General features: G+C 42.3%; 1 protein-coding gene across 5 annotated transcripts in view; it reads right to left on the reverse strand.

Annotated features, from left to right (window-relative positions):
- LOC132122152 (sorting nexin-29-like) overlaps positions 1 to 19529 on the reverse strand; it is a 185921-nt gene that overhangs the window by 140517 nt on the left and 25875 nt on the right. For all 5 annotated transcript variants that reach the window (XM_059532089.1, XM_059532087.1, XM_059532088.1 and 2 more), the window contains one exon: positions 16622 to 16707. In XM_059532089.1, coding sequence (XP_059388072.1) covers positions 16622 to 16707 — 86 coding nt within the window. The remainder of the gene's footprint in view (positions 1 to 16621; positions 16708 to 19529) is intronic.

Consider the following 19529-nt stretch of genomic DNA (forward strand, 5'->3'; position numbering starts at 1 on the left):
ATCCATTATAGTCCAAAAATTAGCACAAGGAAAAGAGCATGAATCAGAAATAATACAGTCATATTTGAAAAACCTGTAGGTCTAATGATGCTGGAACAATTTCTTTTCTCTGTAATAGTGACGGCAGCTGCTGTTTGAGACGTTTATGAGGCGAGCTCAGCTGGAGCAAACAGATGGCCCAATAGTTCCTGGTTTTGGCTAAATTTATATCAGATGTCACATTGATGAACTCAGAGATGCGAAGAATAATGTAAATCAGCTCAAACAGTTTGCTGCAAGAAAGAAGGGAGGAAAACATTTTACCTTCTAGCATCTATTGTACTCTGCATAAAATATTTCAGTGTGTCAGCAGAAAGGAAGCACTAAAATCCTAAAACGCTCACAGATCATGGAGTCAGCTGCATCAAAATGTGAATGAAAAACCATGTCAAAATGTCTGTTTGCATAATTAATGCAGAGACACCATTATGCAGCCTAAAATTTGAGGACAAGGGTACTGCTACACGTTACAGACAAGGGCAACTGGAAATCTTTGAAAATTGAGAATTATGTAACCCCAAAACAAGGGGACGCTTCTCAAGGGGAGCATCAGGTTGCTTTGAGACAAGAGAAGAAATGCTCTGTTTCAGTTTCTTGGAGAAGGGCTTGGTGCCCTTTCTCAGTTTGCATTTTCTGGCCTAATAGCATCGGATAATGAGAAAAATCATTAAATCATTCAGTTTTTACCGAAACACTGCAAATTATTATATTAAAAATACCAAGCAGCACACAGAGCCAATTAGTCTTGAAAGGTTAACCTAAGCCTTATTAAAGTTGTCATAATCAAACCATAGACAAAATGTTCTCATAATTCCTCACAAAAACACTATTATTAGTATTATAATACTTATAGAACTTATTAGTAGACAGCATAGCACACAAATTATTACACTAAACACCGTACTGAATAACTGCTGTAATTAATTAGTAACACTTTACAACCTAGTGCACAACAAAATTATTGGCTAAGGCAACAGGTATCATAAACTAACAATGATTTATTTATTTTTTATGCATCTGTGTTCATCTTAATACATTAAATACTTAATGCATTTTAACATTTCAAATTGTAAAAAAGTATTATGAACAAAGTAAATTAAAAAAAAGTACAGTAGTATATGTTTACAGTTTTTTGGAATGTGCAAAATGTTAATAACTGAAAAAAATAAGAAGGATCATAAAAATTGCATGTTAATTTCTGAATAAGCCATTTCACATAACAGACGTTTACATATACTCCACAAGAAAACATAATAACTGAATTCATAAAAATGACCCTTATTGAAAAGTTTATATACCCTTGAATCTTAATACAGTGTGTCGTTTCCTGGATGATCCACAACTGTTTTATATTTTCTGATAATTGTTCATGAGTCCCTTGTTTGTCCTGAGCACTTCAACAGCCTGCTGTTCTTCAGAAAAATCCTTCTGCTCCTGCACATTCTTTGGTTTTCCAGCATCTTCTGCATATTTGAGCTATTATACATGTAAACATCTGAAATTGTTTATTCGGGACAGTACCAAATAAAAAAATAACATGCTATTTTCATGATCCCTCTTATTTTGTTTAAATTATTAACATTTTGCACATTCTGCAATGTATGTAAACTTATGAGCACAACTGTATAAACAATCTCCTGGGCAGGAAATGGACAAAGCCCAAAATGTCTGAACACTAAAGTTTTAAACTGTCATAACCACAAATTATTGGTCAGGAAATCAGCAAAATTTAAGCAAATGCACTACTTAAAAAGCCATTGCTATCTCAGAAAAACATCAAAGAGAGAATTAAGTCAGAATATGCGAAGTCTGAATTTGTGATGAATCACGATAAAACGATAAAACGTGTTGCATGGTAATTTTCAGAGCGGTGTCTCTGAAGATCTGATGAGAAATATAATAATAAATGCACCTCTACCACAGTGAAGCTTGGATAAATAAGCATCAGTGTGTGGGGAGCCTTTTTACCTGCTGGTGTTGGTGAGCTACTTCACTGTGAACAGTCAGTTAATGCTTTGGAGTACAGGAGAATATTGCAGAATGGCTTGCTTCCCACAGCTGAAAATGAGTTTTCTAAAGAGGAATGATGAGGTGTCATTTATCAACAAGACAATGTTCCTGCCCAAACTGCAAAAACAATCAAGAAGTGGCTTAAGAACAAGTCTTCATGTTTTGGCCTAGTCAGAGTCTATTTGACTATTAGTGAATATTTGGTCTTGCATTAAACCCAAACAAACTGGGAGACATTTTGAACCGTTTGAAGCCATCAATATTGAGTGGAACAACAGTGTTTTGTGATTAAAATGGTTAAGACCTTTAAAAGATTACTAAATATTTTGCCATTTTGGCTTGTCACAGTTTTTATTTATTTTTTTTACGCTGAAATATGTTGAACCATATTCAAAAGTGTTACCAATTAATAATGAGCTAATAGTGGAACTGATTAAACTTCATGAAACATTAAAACTGACCCCATGTACTTTCCCAATTCCTCAAAATCTTTATTCAGCATGTATTAAATTGTTCTTACTATAAAAAAAATACTACTGTTTTAGCTTTTCCTGATGGATATCACCCTGCATTTGTCATATATCCCACTTTACTTGAAAATGTGTTAATAAAATAGATTGTGTAAAGCAATTCACACTATGGTGACCCACAAACCATTTTTTTATTTTGTCTGCAGTTTGACGCAATTATAATGTAACACAATGGTCATGCTTATTAGTTTACCATTAGTTACGCATAAAAAGACAACAAATACAAAAGTTCTAGCTCCCAAAAGCTTATCAAGTGCAAAAAACCTGCCAGCAGCTATCACCTACTCAGTATGGCTGCTAGGTTAACAAGAAACGCTTCAATTAACCATGATAACCATCATGCATGATGAAGAGCTTAAGTCACCACGCTGAGAGGCACATTAACATGGGCCAGGTACAAGCAGCACCTGCGTTTACTCTTTATCTCCTCACACTTTTTGGCCCTGGGGACAGGCAGAACGGCCGGCCCCGCTTTGATAAGAGCAGTAGCGCCAAGCTGCTTCTCTGATGAGCGCAGGTCTGTTCGAGCGCAGAGCATTCCTGGAGGGCCTCAGCATGATATAGGCCTCAGAAGTCCGGCTTCAGCTGAATAATGTCAGATAAGCAGCTGCTACTCACCAGAACGCAACTGTTGCATTGGTTCCTTATGCTGCCTACAATCTGTTGCCCTCTACTTCACCCTCACTGTATAGCTGTCATTGTGCAAGATGAATACAAAGTCAGTGATGACTTTGTGTTTATGTGACAAATCATAAACACAACAACATTGTTCTTACAAGATGGTTCGTACTAGACATTTAGATCTTGTTCGCAGAGAGACGGGATGAGAACATGCTGCGGGCGAGACTCCAAGCCACACAAATAATGCAAAGAAGAAACAAATATTTAAAACAGTATGTTACAAATATTCAGTGCATTTCATCTGACTACAATTTACTTTGTGTGTGTGAAGTAAATTGCTGTTATTTTCTTGCACAATTACAATATATAATAATTATGTCTTCAAATATCTGGATAAATAGATATTTATGTCTTGAAATAAATGCACTGACATTCAAACTCAATCGGATACCAATAAGCCGATCATTGCTTTACGGTTATGGTGAATAACTGACAAATTACTAGATTCTTTAGGGTCTTAATGATAAGTCTGTAACATAGTTTGGTTAAAATCTCGCAATGGTAATGTAAAAAACACGTTTATTTACCCTGTGAAAAACAGCTATTTTCAGAGCAAGCCGTTTTGTAGCATTTTCCTTTAAATGTTAATGAGCTCTGCTGACCCTGCCCTTTCTTCCAAGCTGCCCTCTGAGGGACTGTATACTTTAGCCAAATTCATTGTGAAACATTATTAGGAAAAGAGATTTGCAAAGGTTCATTTAAAAAAACCTTACACTCACTTTTTTTGTTGGTGAAGCTGGACAATGAATGATTTGTGCAAACACAGACGCATTTATGTAGATCGAGGTGCATTCCTTTCAAAAACAAAAGTAATCCACTGCGTCATCAGCTGCTCAGATTTTGGGAGTAAATGACGACTGCTAAGTTCATTATTACATCCAACAACAGAACACCTCAATTGCTTATGAGACATTCTTGTGTACATCTGCTCCGGCGGTCAAACAGTGGAAGACTGATGAAGCTCACTCAGGGCGGGTCTAAAAAAAGACACCAGTCCAGTCTGTGCTGAAACACTACTGTTAATCAAACTATCGTGGGAGGGGCCTGTCTGTGTGACGTCACAAAGACAGGCATCTGAGATCGGCTCGATTTGAGAATGGGGTAAATATTTTATTACATACACATTGGGTGGATTTTTATCATTTTTACATTACATTTACATTTATTCATTTAGCTGATGCTTTTATCCAAAGCGACTTACAATTGCTATATATGTCAGAGGTCGCACGCCTCTGGAGCAACTAGGGGTTAAGTGTCTTGCTCAGGAACACATTGGTGTCTCACAGTGGATTCGAACCCGGGTCTCTCACACCAAAGGCATGTGTCTTATCCACTGCACCAACACCACCCCCTATTTTAGGGTGGTTGTGTACACACACTGCCAACACTCATTTCAGTTTAAATAACTTGCAAAAGTGAATGTAGCATCCGATGACCCTTTTAAGTAAATCCAACACATTATTTTTAACAGTGAAGGTTTTGTGATGATTACTTGTTCAAAGATTTACGCCCAAGAAATAGATTTGAATCAATTCACAGTTATCAGAGCTGGCATCATGCAGAAGAAAATTTAAGTGAGGAAAAAATCCTGCTGCACTACTGATCTAAAAAAAATAAACTATTTCATTCTGATGTCTTTATTTACCTGTCTCGTCTTGTGCTTTTTATTTGAGATTGAACCTCACAGAGATAACGGCTTGAGTAATGATGGGCAAATGTAGTCCACCCTCTGCCCTCTTTACTCGATTGTCTCTTTCTCTCTCTCTCGGGTGGCACGGCAGGACCTGAATCACAAATTAGTGCCGGCATCACACCCTGACTGTCAGTGGAGATCTCAAGGACCACCATAGCCAAAAACCAGAGCATCCACTCTGTCGCCGGAGGGGAGCATCTGTGGAGACGTCGGAGGATGGCTTGACAGTAAATGAAAAATAACCACAGGCAATAGAAGCCATCGCTGTGTCCAGGTGCTCCCACCGAGAAATCAGGTGTACACCTGCCCGGCCTCTCTATCTTCAGGCACGTCGGCCGTACAAAAATTGACACGAGTTATGAGGTCCATGTTTAACCTGCGGGCGATGATTAAAATGTTCATTAACACCGTTCATTAACAGGTGATCAGGTACGTCATCTTGCTGAAGACCACCTGGCCCCACCTACGCGGCCGATCTTGTCTGCTCTGCTGAGAACACACCCCTCTGATTAATAAAGACCAAGCTCTCTCAAACACGACGGGGATCCGCATTAGTCAAAGTAAACACAATAACATACATTACCCACACATGGCTGCACACTCATCTACACCTCTCCACCGAAGCAGAGGCGCGAACAACAAAACGGCTTTACTTCCAGAGCCCAACAGGGATGAGTAAATACAATCCGCCGTGTAATGAATTCAAAACATGAAATTATTAACGCTTTTCTGGCTGCACTAGTGAAGAATGGCCTTCATTGACTCATTAACTGTGGCTGTCATTGGAGAGAGGCGAAAGCCCGGCACGTTTATTCATTTTTAAATAGCACCCTGATCCATTTCCTGAACTAAGATTCATTTAGCCTGTCAGAGGCTCTGTAATGAATGCATTACAAGTCAAGGAGGGCTGATGGAGCAATGAATCCATCGCAATTTGAGTGCCAAAATCTCACACTGTGTGAGAGAGACAGAGAGAGACTGAAGTTGCTTGTGTGAATTGCTTTTGTCTGTCTATTTGTACAAACAATGAAGCTGAGTTTAGTTACATAAAAAAAGTGATTTTAACCCCCATTGCTGAGAAATAAATTGTAGCGATTCAGTGTCAATTAATAAAAGTTGCAAGGCAACGCTGAAAAGTTTATGAGCTCCTGAATGTTTCTGTTTGCACAGTGCAATCTCTGTGTGCAAGTGGGATGTGTGTGTGTGTGTGTGCGTCAAATAAAGCAGCGCATTAATTGTTTCCCCGCCAAACACAGAATTTTCTGGATTTCCGTGTTCTCACTGTTAAATGCTAGGGGGGCTATTACACCTCCTGAATGAGTCTTGAAAAGTGCCGATCAAAAACACAGACCAAGAGGACGCAGAAACTAACAATCTCATATGTATGCATATGAAAAATATTAAGATCGTCAACACTAACCGTATACGAATTAAAACTGCCTAATGTTACAGAGTGAAATGTCAATCCATGAAGTCGTAAAGGACTGTGCAAGCTTTGGGAGAGCTGATTGGAAGCCATCTACTGCATCTTTGATTTGATGATAATATTACTGAATATGATGCAGATCCAGTAGTATTTGATAAAAACACGCATATATATATATATATATATTTTTTTTTTTCAGCTTTTTGCTTTTTGCTTTATTTTTATTGTATTGCATATTCAGATATTGATGCAACAAAAATTTCTGGGGTCCATTAAATTTTAGTGAAAATCAGCAAAAATGCTGGCAGTGGCTGGTAACTTTTTTCAAAAATGCTGGCGGGGAAAGAGTTAATATAGAACAGGGATTAAACTGACCAGATTTAATGCACAATTGGCTGTTACACACACACGTGTTTAGTACAGTCACGTTGTAGATATGTTATTAAAGAACCTTGGAAAAGTTGAAAAAAAATGTTTATGAAAAACTGCTTCAGAAACTATTTGAATGAACATCAAATATTGTTTTTTATCTTATTATTTAAAAATGTAGTTCATAAATACAGCGTTTAAATAAAAAAAAATGGCATGTCATGTCAAAAAGTTTGCAAACCCCTTCTTTAAAAAAAAAAAAAGAAAAAAAAAAAGTTGCTACTAAATTCCAAGCCACACTTACCAATAGCAAAAGTCCTTAATAAGAGATGAGTTATTGTGTTAAAAGCTAAAAAAGCTAGAAAAGTATTAAACTTCTCTGAAATGGTGCCAACTGTCGGCTAAAAAAACAAACAAAAAAAAAACAGCAGTGTGTTAGAATGCTAATTAGAAAAAGGAAAAGATTCTATATAAAATTGCTGACCACACTAATTGACCATTTGGTTGTTGGACAAGTAGTCAACCACTGCGACCCATTCCTGTAACTTCTTTTTTCAAACTACACAGATAGATTTATATTATAACGAGCTGCAGAATTACCATCCATAGTCTGGGACAAATGTAGAGTTCTCTCAGCTTGGGTTATCCCAGAACTGATGACTCTCCCTTTGACCCACATTTCTGGAGAAAAGAACAGAAACAAAAAACGAAAACCCCAGCTGTTTCTGCTCTCTTTGCAGCCTCTGCAAGTAACAAGACACTTAACCTCTCCTCATTTGCATGATTTCCCGTTCACTTCCAGTGCCTGATAAAAAGTATATATGATATGGGAATGAAAAAGATTCTTCAATTTCACATTTTGGAGGAGCGAGGCGTTTATCTAATTGCATGCTCTAATCCAACACTAGCAATACTGTGATAGCAGTTCAACTTTGGGGGGATGCAAGAAATTCTTTTTTAACACATCATGATCTTAGTAGCGTGGGTTCATGTAAGATCACATTGGGAGCACACTATCATTAAAGCAAAACTTTCAAAAGAGCTCATATCATGTGCGCACAGTCTGACAGAACATGAAAAAGTCTTGTATTGTGCGCTTGTATATCAATTTGATGCGTCTCTACCATCCTTTTCGGTTGCTGTTCAACATCAAAGTCAAAGTACAGTACGGACACATCATTAGCCCAGAAGGCATGGAGGGAGGAATCATTTAAGCCCTGTTCTACAATCTAGTGAGCTGCCTCGCTGTCTTCAGCCTATACAGGCAGAACCTAACAGTCGCAGAACCTCATATGTGCATGCTCTACATAGGCAGTGCACCATACAAATGTTGCATGCAGAAGACTTAAATAGAAGAGTTTGACGCTAATACTGTGCAAAGTTATGACAGCTCAATGATAAGAATTACAACAAAACAAAACAAAAATTTACTTACAACTTTTTTTTTTAAATAACATATTCGTGTATACCATGTATTTTTATTGTGTATATATATAAACACATACATGTAAATACAGGGTTTCTGCAGGATTATTTAAGCTCAAATTTAAGACCTTTTAAAGAACTGCACAAATAAAATTAACACCATATGAACGGGGTTGGGCAATGTATATAGCACCATATTAAACTGTAAACATAACTGTAAAAAACATAATTTACAGTTCAGATACAAGTTTTCACCAAAACAAAATGTCTTTAAAACATTTTTAAGGGAATTGATGAATCAAAATTTGTAATTATTATATTAATTTTAACAATTATTATCGATAAAATGTTATTTCAATTAAATAATATAAATGCAATATCCCTATCATTTTCTGGGATTTTATCGATAAAGGTAATTAGATAATATTTTGCTATAGAGTGTGTTATTGTGCTGATATCTTACCTCTAATTGTGCCGCTGCCTCCTGAATTTTTTTTTTTAATATTCTTCATCTTCTGTTTGGTAAGTACACAGCAATAATAGAAATTAATCATTTCCAACTAGTTTTATGGCCATTTTTACCTTTAAGTCATTTTTTCTAAAAGTGTGCACCATCTTTTGAGTCGAATTCTTGCATTTGGGCTTTTACTAAGCAAATGAAATCAGCATCAACAGAATTGATCTTTGCAATGCAGAGGAAACACAGAAGCAGCATTAGAAATGTCATTTACATGCATTTACACACAGCTCTGATGGACATGGAATACTTTAACCTTTAATAATAATGATAATAATAATTCATTTATATAGCGCTTTTCTAGGAACTCAAAGGGCTTACATTGTCAGGGGGTATCTCCTCATCCACCACCAGTGTGCAGCATCCACCTGGATGATCCGACGGCAGCCATATTGCGCCAGAACGCCCACCACACACCAGCTTACTGGTGGAGAGGAGACGCCAATCAGCAGATGTGGGGATTGTTAGGAGGCCATGATGGTCCGAGACCAATGGGCGAATTTAGCCAGGATGCAGAGGTCACACCTCTACTCTTTTCGAAAGACGTCCTGGGATTTTTACTGACCACAGAGAGTCAGGACCTCGGTTTAATGTCTCATCCGAAGGACGGTGCTTATTGATAGTATATTGTCCCCATCACTACACTGGGGCGCTAGGACCCACACAGACCACAGGGTGAGCACCCCCTACTGGCCTCACTAGCACTTCTTCCAGCAGCAACCTAGTTTTCTCAGGAGGTCTCCTATCCAGGAACTGACCAGGCTCAGCCCTGCTTAGCTTCAGTGGGAAACCGGTCTTGGGCTCCAAGGTGATATGGCTGCCGGCCATGATTAATACATTTACATTTACATTTATTCATTTAGCTGACGCTTTTATCCAAAGCGACTTACAATTGCTATACATGTCAGAGGTCGCACGCCTCTGGAGCAACTAGGGGTTAAGTGTCTTGCTCAGGGACACACTGGCGGTTCACAGTGGATTCGAACCCGGGTCTCCCAGACCACAGGCATGCGTCTTATCCACTGCGCTAGCACCACCCCCATAATACATAAATAATGTTTTGATATTTTAAACATAAAACATTGAAAACTGACGTTTTAAATTATAAAAAAAAATGAAAAGGTACCTTAAATATGAAATGAAAACTCCCAGTAGGTGGCAGCAAGTCACTGTTAAGTGAGTCATTGCGTTTGAACTGAATCATTTACACGGGCGAATCATTCAGAAACTAAACACTGTTGTGTTGTTCAAAAACGCAAAACAGTGCTGTGGCTGTGTTTGGAATGATTTTTGTTGAAAAAATAGAGCAAAAACAGGAAATACGGTGTCCAAAACGTAAGTCTCCTAATATTAACTCCTTGTTAAGTGAACTGTTGTATAAAATCAATATCACATTTGTAATCACGCTGACTTTTGGAGAAAAAAAGGTCACACTTTGTGTGATATTAACTATATGAAATTATATAAATATATACATTTTCTGCCCCATATCTTGAAGTATGTGATAATTCTAAATGCATTTTAATAGACTGATTCATGCAGTAAAAGAACGCACTATAAATGCGCAGGCACCCAAGCTAGTCTAACCTGCTAGACTTCATCACGCATGTGGTCGCCTCTATTTTTCTAGTTTTATTTCTTGCAGCAATGGAGAAAGAGAAAGCCAGATAGACAGCAAATGGGCATATTTGCAACAATAGTGCTGCTCGGTGCATCCAACAAGGAGCCATAATAGACCCGGCACATGCAGCATAATCCGGCCGTATAAAACTCTTTATTAGGAATCCATTTGGGGTTTCTCTGAGGCTTACTCTCCTGTGGGACCACACTTCCACACACAGATCTGACTGATACTGTAATACTGCAACGCAATGATGAGCTGGGAGAGCTACGACTGCTGATCTGTGAAGATGAGCATGTTTGTCAAATCCATTAAAGAGATACAGAGCACAATCATAAAGGTTCCCAACCAACTGTTACTGGGTGTGCATCACCCAGTTATCTGGATTTATCGAAAGGACTGAGACGCAAATAACCCACACAGGAATTTTGATAAACGCTCCGCATTTCAGCTCTAGTAAGGCACAGTTTTACTTTGCATATGAGAGCCGTGCTTCCACATTAAACTTTCTACATGGAGAAATCTTACAATGTTCATCTGATGCAAGTTGTTGATGAAATGATATAGAGATAATTGAAATTCCAACCAAATTGCAGAAAGAAACAGTGAAATTATAGACACAGGCTGATCAAACGTATGACAGCATCCCACAGAGGGATGTAATGTAATTCATCACACACATGCTAATAGTCTGCAGAAGTGAAGGAACAAATGCAATGCAATATTTAAATTTTCATTTTTTAATTAGAAAAATTTTGGTTCTCTTACGAGAGCTCTCTCGTACTGCGTCTTAGCTAAGACGCTACGGTAAAAGTCTCTTTTCACGAAATACTGAAGCAAAAAATTATCCTTAATTTTGTATTTTTGTAAAGCGCATTTGCAGCAGTACACAGCCATAGGCGAGACGGCTCGTTCGCTCATTGGCTTGTTCTGCGGCAACTGCACAGCCTATCGAGCGCGGGCTGAAGCAACATCAGACCAATAAGGGTGCTTCGCGCCCTTCTTGCCACTTCCCGCCGAAACGGGTGTGGCCCAACCTATAAAAGGAGCTCGAAAAGGCTGACTCACCTGATTTTTCATCTCTTCAGCGAAGCTCACGCATCGCTGGATCACGGAGGAAGCAAGCGCCGTCTGAGAAAGCACATCAGCAGGACGAGCCATTCTGAAGCTGCTGGCATCGCCGCCTTCCACTGCCGTTCCTGCTGCGCTATCCGGCGCCTATATCCTTTCAATTCTGTTATATCCAAGCTGTTCTTTATGTGTGTGTGTGTGTTCGCCCTGCGACACACACTCGTAAAAGAGCTCGCGTCTTTTTTAAGATGCCTTCCTGCGGCTCGTCAGAGCCCCACTCAGCGAGGGAGACCGGTACGTCATCTGTGTCTCCTGCCTGGGTGAAGATCATGCAGCGCTCGCGCTCGCTGACGGCGGATGCCCCCACTGCGAGCTGTTGCCATGGTGACTCTGAGGACTCGCCTGGCCTTTTTCTCTGAGCCTGCATTCTCTGCTGTGCTGAGGCGCCGTAAAAGCATCGCTTCCAGCGGATGCCGGAACCGTCATCAGCTCAACCGAGCTCGCCGGTTCGCCCTGCTTCACCGGCCCCCCCTGCATCGCTTCCCGAGGGGCAGCGCCCGCTGTTTGCCGGCGCGTCGTCCGTGGAAGTCGATCTCAGGGCCGCGTCGGAGGAAGAGGACACGCGCTCTCTGCTAGCTTCGGGCAGTGAGGGCTGGGCGAGCTCCGAGGATCTCGCGCCTTCTGCTCAGAAGTCCAGCAGACGAGCTGACATCGAGAAGGAGCCGGGGCGAATGCTCGTGTTGGCCGCGATGAGTCTCGGCCGCGAGTGGTTTGCACCAGCGCCCCCCCTCTCATTCCCGGCTGAATGGTATTTCCCTTTCGGATGAGCGTACTTCTCAAAGCCCGCCTCATTTCTTCCTGAGCTTCATGAAGAGGTGGCGAAGGCTTGGAACGCTCCATATTCAGCGTGAACTCGTTCGTCTGTCTCACTAGCATTCTCCACACTGATGATGCTAAAAACAGGAACTACCACTCACTCCCGCTGGTGGAACAGGCGATAGCGACGCACCTTTGTCCGTCTTCTGCTGGACGGCGGCAAAAGCGGTGTTGCCATCTAAAGCCTGCTGTGTGACGCTGCGTCGGCACTACTAACGATGGCTGCTTCATCGAAGCAATGCGCAAGCCTGCACAGTTGCCCGCTTGCCTGCACACAAAAGTTGTTATCACAACAGCTTCAGCAACGCAGCTCGAGACCCCCGCGGGGTCTGCGGGGACCGCGGCAGAGGATTACGGTGAGGCCGGGAGCCCCGAAGCCATCCTAGGAAAGCCATATACGCATGCTGCATTACGCTGCGTCGGCACTACACACGATGGCTGATTCATCGAAGCGCCGGTGTACGAGTTCCGCTGTGGCCGGGCTCTCACCTAAGCGCGCCGCTGTTTCAGTTCCAGAGATTGTGACTGTTTCAGCGTTTTTTGCAATGCGCAAGCCTGTACGGTTGCCCGCTTGCCTGCACACGAAAACCGTTATCACGGCTACCCAGATATTTCCAGAAAAAGGTGTAATTTCTGGTGTCCCGGCCACGGCCGATGGTGCTATAAATGTAGTGACGATGCCCACTGCTCAGTGCCCATCTCCACATATAAGCACAGCCCTTCACACAGGGCTCGCGCCCATAAAAGCGACTCAAGTCGATCACGCGCACTACATAGCAGACGTGCCCACTCCTCAGTGCCCACAATCACTATGTCACACGCGTCATGTGGTTTCTGTAAAAACGAAACCCGTGCACGTTCGTCCGGCCACGGCCGATGGTGCTATAAATGTAGTGACGATGCCCACTCCTCAGTGCCCCTCTCCACATGTAAGCACAGCCCTGCACACAGGGCCTGCGCCCATAAAAGCGACTCAAGTCGATTGCGCACACTGCATAATAAGCGTGCCCACCCCTCAGTGCCCACAATTACTATGTCACACGCGTCATTTGGTTTCTGTAAAAAACAAAACCCGTGCACGCTCGTCCGGCCACGGCCGATGGTGCTATAAATGCAGTGACGATGTCCACTCCTCAGTGCCCATCTCCACATGTAAGCACAGCCCTGCACACAGGGCTCGCGCACATAAGATCGACACAGATCGGTCGAGCGCGCCGCATAGTAAACGTGCCCACTCCCCAGTGCCCACATACACTATGTCACATACGGCACGTGGCTTCTGTAAAAACGAGGCCCGTGCACGTACGCTCTGCACAGGCAGACAGTGAGTTGAAAGTGGCATATGCAGCCCACAGTCACTCGCAGACATATCAAGTCCCACGGGACCTGCTCAGCCTTCCCCCAGTCGGTTAAGCGCCGGGACGGGGTCGAGGAGGAGCGATCTGCCCACTGTGATCAGCGCGCTCCCCGCCTCAAATGCGCAGCACACCCGAGCGCCGCCGTTGCCCAGTCAACAGAGCGCGCTTCGCATCCAGCCCTTAGCCATTCATGCAGATGCATAGTCAGCGCTTCCAGGGGTTTCGGATTGGGTGCTAGGCATTATAAAGAGAGGCTACTCGCTACAGTTTTTTTCGACGCCCTCCGCGCTTTTCAGCGCACGTCGAAACTACGGTCAAAACAGAAGTAGCACACATACTTCGAGCCGAAATATCAAAACTGTTGAGAAAAGGGGCTGTAGAGCCTGTGTCTCAAGCTCAAAGCGAGGGGGGGGCTGTACAGCAGATACTCTCTGGTGCCCAAGAGAGACGGGGGTCTCAGGCCCATACTGGATCTAAGACAGCTGAACAAGGCATTGAGGAAACGCAGTTTCAAAATGCTTACGACCAGGAAACTCCTCGCGCAGATTCGCAGAGGGGACTGGTTCATGTCAATAGATCTGAGGGACGCGTATTTTCAAATACAGATAGCGTCAAACCACAGGCGATATTTGAGATTCGCCTTCGAGGGCCAGGCATACCAGTTTACAGTCCTCCGTGGCTCCTCGTACGTTTACGAGGTGCATGGATGCGCTGTTGTGGGAGAGATTTGGCATGGCGGAGGTGGACCTCTTTGCGTCCCACGAAAACGCTCACTGCCCCGCGTTCTTTTCCAAGAACGAAAGCGCGCTGTCACGGAGATGGCCGTGCTGCCCGCTTTATGCGTTCCCTCCCATCTCCCTCCTTCCGCAGGTGATAGAATGGGTGAGAGAAACGAGATGTTCAATTCTGCTTGTAGCACCTCTTTGGAAGAACCAACCATGGTTCCCAGATTTGATGCAGTTAGCAGATGTCGCCCCGTGGCCGGTACCGTTGAGGAGGGACCTCCTCTCGCAGGCCAGGGGCTCGATTTGGCACCCTCAACCGGAGTTGTGGTCCCTCCATGTGTGGGCGCTCAATGGTTACCCGCTGATCTCGCAGTGGGAGTGCTAAATACCATCACTCAGGCTAGAGCTCCGTCGACACGACGTCTGTATGCCTTGAAGTGGTCAGTGTTCTCCAGCTGGTGTACAGCTCGAGGTTATTCACCCCTTAGTTGTGAGGTGACGGAGGTCCTCTCCTTCCTACAGGAGCTGTTGGATAAGGGCAGAGCCCCATCCACGCTCAAAGTTTATGTGGCGGCCATCGCGGCGTTTTCTGAAACGGCGTCCGGTCAGTCAATAGGAAGGAACGATTTAGTCATCCGGTTCCTCAGAGGAGTTCGGAGGCTGAATCCTCCCAGACCTCCATCAGTCCCTATGTGGGACCTCGCGGCGGTTTTGGAGGCCTTGAAGGGTCCCCCTTTTGAGCCTATCCAATCGGTTAGCCTTCAGCATCTGTCGTTCAAGACAGTATTCTTGTTGGCTCTTGCTTCTGTGAAGCGTGTGGGTGATTTGCACGCACTCTCGGTGAGCCAGTCGTGCTTGGAGTTTGGGCCCAATGACTCAAGGGTCATACTCAAACCTAGGCACGGTTATGTGCCGAAATCCCTCAACACACCGTTTCGGGCTCAGGTTATTGCCCTGTCTGCCCTGCCGGTGTCAGGGGAGGATGGAGACTCGAGTCTTCTTTGCCCTGTCAGGGTTTTAAGAGTTTATGTGTCTCGCTCTGCTGCCTTTCGGCAGACGGAGCAGCTGTTTGTCTCGTTCGGTGGACGTTCCAAGGGAATGGCTGTTTCGAGACAGACTCTATCCAGATGGATAGTTGCGTTAGCTTACGCTTCCAGGGGCCTTCAGTGCCCGTTGGGCGTCAGAGCACACTCCACAAGAGGCGTCGCCTCGTCGTGGGTGTGGTCTACTGGGATCTCCTTGCAGGATATATGTATGGCGGCAGGTTGGGCCTCGCCGTCTACATTTATCAGGTTCTATAACCTGGAGGTCCCCGCCTTGCAAGCAAGGCTGTTGTCGGTATAGTCGAATCAGGGCCCTGAGGGAATTCTGAGTTCACGGGCGCTATGCGCTGCCGACTGTTATATGGGCAGTATTGCGTAAGACCCGCATTGCCACATTGGTCAGGCCTTGCCTCGGCTGTGTGATGTCATATTGCCGCATCTACGGATGCTGCTAGATATAGGACGGAGGGCTTTTTCCCTTTTCTGTCCTGGACTCTCTGTGAGTCCCTCAGGTGACTGTGCACTGTAAATCCTGGGCGTTGCTTCAGGTTTATTGGTGTGTGATCCCTGCGCGCACGGCGCAGTACGAGAGAGCTCTCATAAGAGAACGTACTCGGTTACTAAACGTAACCTCGGTTCTCTCTAGAAGAGCGAACGAGTACTGCGTTCTCTGCCGTGCGCACGATTCACTCTGGTTCGCTTCGGCGATAAAATAAATCAGGTGAGTCAGCCTTTTCGAGCTCCTTTTATAGGTTGGGCCACACCCGTTTCGGCGGGAAGTGGCAAGAAGGGCGTGAAGCACCCTTATTGGTCTGATGTTGCTTCAGCCCGCGCTCGATAGGCTGTGCAGTTGCCGCAGAACAAGCCAATGAGCGAACGAGCCGTCTCGCCTATGGCTGTGTACTGCTGCAAATGCGCTTTACAAAAATACAAAATTAAGGATAATTTTTTGCTTCAGTATTTCGTGAAAAGAGACTTTTCCCGTAGCGTCTTAGCTAAGACGCAGTACTCGTTCGCTCTTCTAGATAGAACCGAGGTTACGTTTAGTAACCGAGTACGTTTCCTTCGTTAGTAACTGTGACACTGAAAAACATTCTACAAAATCATTCACGTTTATGTATCTGAATAGGTGGTTTTATCTGGTTACAAGTTTTAAAAAGCTCTTAAAAACCACCAAGTATATGAAAAGGTGGCCACATTTCGTTAAATATGCTATAGTATGAGAACACTGCCTTACCTTCATTGCCTTGGCTGCCTTCTCTTTTCAGCATTTGGACAGCTCCAACATACTTCTTCAGCTGGACCTTCAGAACCTCATTTTCCCTAAAATAGTAAAAATAAATCTATCATAAAAGAGATAAAATGTGCATAGAAGCTGGTGAGTTCAAAAATAAGCTATTTTATATTAAAAACGAGAGAAACTTAATGTGGAGTTATTTTACAACTACATTAAACTGATTATTACGTTTTAAAGCTGGTTATTTTTCTTACAAAAATGCATTGATTCACTACAGGAAGACTTTGTTCACACCCCGGAGCTGTGTGAGACACTTTTTTATTAAGGGGGGTGCTTTTTATTTAACTTCTTTTGGACTTATGCACTGCAACACCCACTGAGATGACATTAAACAGCTTGAAAGATCAAAGACAGTTTTTAATATAACTCCAACTGGATTTGTCTGAAAGAAGAAAATAATATACACCAAGGCGGACTTTAGGGTGAGTGTTTTTTGGGCTAATTTTCATGTTTGGGTGAACTAACCCTTTAACTGGAGAAGGGACAGAGCAGTGTAAAATAAAGGTAAATTATGGGAAAATAATGTGTTTTTTAAAAAACTAAGCATTAACATGTTAGACTGCACCCCATAAACACAATCAAGACTAGGAAAAAAACAAGATTAGAAAGCATAAAGCTCGCTGTGGCAGAATGCCAGTCTGTCCAGTCGGTCAAGTCCAAAGAAAGATGCAACCCATAGCAACACATTATGACAACAACATCTGATGGCAGATTAAAGTCAACAATAAATAAATGATTTTCGAGAGAAACACTGGCTCCTGTGTCAGCAGCACCACATGCATATGTTATGGTTACTCTTAATGAATGTGCATCAAAAACTGACATAGAAGAGAAGAAATTGTTGAATAAAGTCATTATTTTAGTTTTTTCTGCGCACAAAAAGTATTCTTGTAGCTTCAGAAAATTACAGTTGAACCACATGGAAAATTTTATTGATGTCCTTTACTTAATTTCTGGCCCTTGAACGTAGTAGTTGCGTGGCTGTCTATCAGGGTCAGGTAGCTCTCAGATTTAATCTAAAATATCATAATTTTAGTTCCAAAGATGAACAAAGGTCTTATGGCTTTGAAACGACATGAGGGTGAGTAATTAATGACCGAATTTTCATTTGTTTAGTAAATTATCCCTTTAACTGCACTAGACATGTGCCGGTATTTGATAATGCGATATATCACGGTAATGAATATGCAGGATATTGTTATCGTGGGCACTCCTAAATACCATAATAATTATACATTATAAGTTATTCAGAATTTGGGATGCATTTTAAGAATACTTTTCCCATCAACCAATCAAAATGATGTAAACAAGCACGCATGAGAAGCACATGGGGACCACGTGATAGATGCGCTGAATGAAAACCCATTCACTCTCTGACAGCAGATGGCGCTAAACTGCAGAAAATGCAGCCGTCACCCTGGAAACCATATAAATAAAGCAGCTGCTACTTTCTAAAACTTATTTTAATAGATTTACATAGTCATCCAGATATTGTTTGAAAGTGTTTTGATTCTTTATTGTTCATTCACGCTTTACGTACATTAGGGCTTCATTAGTTAACATTAGTTAATTCATTAGTTAACATAAAAAATGAAGAATTCTTCTGAACATTCATAAATCTCAATTATTCCAATATTTAATAACACGTTAAAATCATCAAGTTGCAACTGTGTTATTTAATGAGTTAACATGAACTAAGACTTGTATTTTTTAACAAAGATTAATAACTTCTGTAGCAAATGTAGCTATTGCTCATTGTGAATGTTAATGCATTAACTAAGATTAACTAATGAGGTCTTATTGTAAAGTTATATCCATAGGTCTTTACAGTTATTTTATAGTTTAATCTGTGTAAAACGTTTAACTATATATTTTTCTGTATTGCTTTATTGTATTTAAATATTCAATTATTTTCGTTATAAGAAAATAGTTATTAAACCAGTTATACTGTATTATGACCACGTGATTCACATAGTTTTCCATTAAATTACATTATGTTTCGCCCGAATCATTGTTAATGTACATAATGAATTGTATATTGGACATTTTCATCGAAACATTTGTCTTTCTGTGGCTCTAATAAAGTCTGTATGCTTCATTTATAGAGCTATTAATCGGTTTCTGCAAAATCCACTATCGGTCGACCTCTAACTGCACAACAGAAACAAATTTTATTCTTTTAGGAATTACAGGAAAATAATGCATAAAGGATATGCTAACATCATCCGACACTATCCTGACATTCAGGATGTATGTGGAGTATGCATGAGGAGCCCACTGAGAGACTCCCACAGCAAGCCCCCCCACTGAATTCAATTCCAGGAAATGCTTTACACAAAGTTTAATAAGGCTGTTCTGGGGAGCGAGATGTGTGTGCGTGCGTATGCGTGCTTGCTTACAAGCCTTGTTACTGGTGGTTTGGGAAGATCAATCAGAATCAATCCAGGTTGTGCTACTGTGAAAAAATATCCCTTCCTATTCCTCCAGGATGCCTTTTGTAACTCGCTTATCACTGCCCATGTTATACCCTTCAATAGACAGAGAGAATGAAGGAGATCCAGAGGCGTCTGGCAGGCTCTCAAAGGAGGGGACGTGGCGAGCTGCGCACTATTCTGCACCGATTTAATTAAAGTTAATAAGTGACAGCTTCTCTATAGGGAGGACTCGGCAATGCAGGTGTGCCACATTGATCTTTTCCACTGCCCCTGCAGAGCAAGCCACAGTATGCACACATGCTAGTAGATTCATATTAAAAGACTAACATCCAGCACAAGAGGGGGACTGCTGAGGTCCCTCTCAAGGGCTTATGGGTCGTATAGTGGTCTACTTAATGAGTGCCACCTTGACA

This window comes from Carassius carassius, chromosome 40 (assembly GCF_963082965.1).
Source record: "Carassius carassius chromosome 40, fCarCar2.1, whole genome shotgun sequence".
Taxonomy (NCBI): domain Eukaryota; kingdom Metazoa; phylum Chordata; class Actinopteri; order Cypriniformes; family Cyprinidae; genus Carassius; species Carassius carassius.